Source organism: Morus notabilis, unplaced genomic scaffold, assembly GCF_000414095.1.
Source record: "Morus notabilis unplaced genomic scaffold, ASM41409v2 Scaffold2357, whole genome shotgun sequence".
In the NCBI taxonomy this organism is placed as follows: domain Eukaryota; kingdom Viridiplantae; phylum Streptophyta; class Magnoliopsida; order Rosales; family Moraceae; genus Morus; species Morus notabilis.
This window is the reverse complement of record NW_010363518.1, coordinates 1-2,295: the sequence shown is the minus strand read 5'-3', so window position 1 is coordinate 2,295 and position 2,295 is coordinate 1. Positions and strand designations below refer to the sequence as shown.

General features: G+C 40.2%; 1 protein-coding gene across 1 annotated transcript; it reads right to left on the bottom strand.

Moving 5' to 3' along the window:
* Positions 1-1,195: 1,195 nt before the first annotated feature.
* LOC112092774 lies at positions 1,196-1,925 on the bottom strand. Its single transcript, XM_024169731.1, has 2 exons — positions 1,717-1,925; positions 1,196-1,574 (listed from the first exon to the last, which is right to left on the bottom strand). The coding sequence occupies exons 1-2, from the start codon at positions 1,923-1,925 to the stop codon at positions 1,196-1,198; spliced, it is 588 nt and encodes a 195-aa protein (XP_024025499.1).
* Positions 1,926-2,295: the final 370 nt, after the last annotated feature.

Here is a 2,295-nt window from a genome sequence, read left to right as displayed (position 1 = left end):
TTTTAAATTTCTAGAAGTTTTTTACAATGTTACTGAATTACTTTCTGAAATTTATTATCCTACTGCACATTTAGATGTACATAAACTATTTAATATTTCAGAAACATATTTTTATTATAGGGATACATAACTTTTTAGAGACATAGTTAAGTTAATCGAAGCTAAATTTAAAAGTTATTGGTCAGGTTGTCTTATGTTATATGCATTAGCAACCATTTTAGATCCTAAGTGCGGAGTAGATGGGACTAAATCATTAATGACTTCTACAACATAAAATTTAGGAATTGATATGCAACTAACTATTACTGATGCTAAGAAAATGTTAAAAAATGTATTTAGTTTGAATGAAGCAAAATACATCACAGGTCAAAAAGAACAGGGAACTTTGACATCAACTAGCAGTTCGGGGCCTAAAGGATCGTCGTGGAGTTTCTTGAAGAAGAAAGAGAAAACAGTAGGATCGTCATCAACACAAGCGTTTACCGAACTAGTAAAATATTTTGAAGCAAATTTTGTAATCGATGACGACAAACTAGACATCTTACAGTGGTGGAAGAGCAAGACCGATCGTTTTTCAACACTGTCCGTAATAGCTCGTGACATTCTTACAACTCCAGTGTCAACGGTAGCATCGAAGCAAGCATTTAGTGTAAGCAACTGAATTCTTGACGAGAATAGAAGCAAAATGCATCTAGATATCTTGGAGGGGCTAATGTGCGTTAAAGACTGGGAATATGCTAGAAGACGAAAACAACAATACACGGATGATTCAATACAATACAATTTTTCTAACTTAGAAATAACAAAATCTTCTAGAAGCACTTAGGTTTGTAATTTATTATTCCTACTACACTCTTTTTTCCTTCACTAAGGTTTTGTCTCGATCTCCCCATGGCTTTTACTTGGCAACGTTTTTAACGAGGCAATCATTTATGTGTACTTATTCGTATTATCTCAATTCAATAAAATCACATCTTTTGGGGACATTTGATATATTTTCTTTTTTTTAATTAAATTTAAAAAAAAAATTACAAGGGCCAGGGCCGGCACGTGAAGGGCCCTTATGGACAGGGCTTGAGTTTTTCTCCTCAGGCCCGGCCTAAGCATGACCCTGCACTGTGCAGGCCATGCTAGGCCTGCCACGGGCCATGGGTTGGACGTGTCGTGCCGGCCCGGCACGGCAAATTTGACATCACTAGATAATGGGCATCCTTGTCAGAGACCTCTCTGCGCCCTTCACCTCCCCAACGGGCATACAATTTAGAAGGAAAAATAATTTTGTAGACGACAAGCAATTCATAACCAACGACGTCCACCGAGTCGAAAACCCCATTTTCGCCATCATTTTTGTCAAAAACAACCATTCTACCCGGTCATATGCTTTGCTCATATCCAATTTCAACGCAAGCCACCTATTCTTCATGTTATTCTTTCGCTTCATTGCGTGCAGAACCTCAAAAGCAACCATAACATTATCTGTAATGGAGCGACCCCGCACAAAGGCGCTTTGTGATTCTGAAATGATTCTATCAAGAACTATCTTTAACCTATTAGCTCGTGTCTTCGTGACAATCCTAGAAACCACATTACACAAACAAATAGGTCTAAAATCACTTTCTTTGGGTTCTTAATTTCAAGAAAGAAGCACACATACGTTGAATTCCACTCTGCGATTGACTCACCATCATTGAGAACACGCAAACAAGCACGAGTCACATCTGCTTTGCCCCCACAATTGCCCAATTTTGCTGGAAGAAAGCCGAGTGAAATCCATCCGGACCAGGCGCTTTCGAGCTGCCCATATCAAATAGAGCTTTTTTAACATCTGTCTCGGAGAAAACAACATCTAATCGAGCACCCATCTCTCTTGTAATCACCGGAGTTACCAAATCAGTATAAGTGGATGCTTGGTTTATGGATACCATGATTCAAAATCATTCTCAGTTTATGTGTGTTTTTTGTGAGAGAAACACTGTGGCGAGCCACGAACTATAATTCGAATCATGACACGAATCGTCGTACCAAACACCCTAAGAAATATCCTCAGTGGAAGGATTACTAGAAGAGAAAATGTCACCTAAGTACTCCTTTATAGCGTTCAGCTGCTCCCTCATGTCTCCCCCATGTACGGATGGAGATTCTACCAGAGCGGCGTTCCTCTGGTTCACGTTCTCCTGCGGTCGAGGAGATACCTATCGGTTATTTGTTGTCTGGGCCGTAGCCATCTCCTGGGCTCTCCTCTTGGTAGCTCGGTGCCTGCTCCCCGGAGATCTATTTGACTTGGATGGGCAGGGG

What these genes read in the sequence shown, in the direction of transcription:
- LOC112092774 (XM_024169731.1), bottom strand. Translation starts at nt 1,925, where the DNA reads ATGGTATCCATAAACCAAGCATCCACTTATACTGATTTGGTAACTCCG. An exon ending in ATTGTGGGGGCAAAGCAGAT is followed by an intron (nt 1,575 to 1,716) that starts GTGACTCGTGCT and finishes TGTGGTTTCTAG; the next exon opens with GATTGTCACGAAGACACGAG.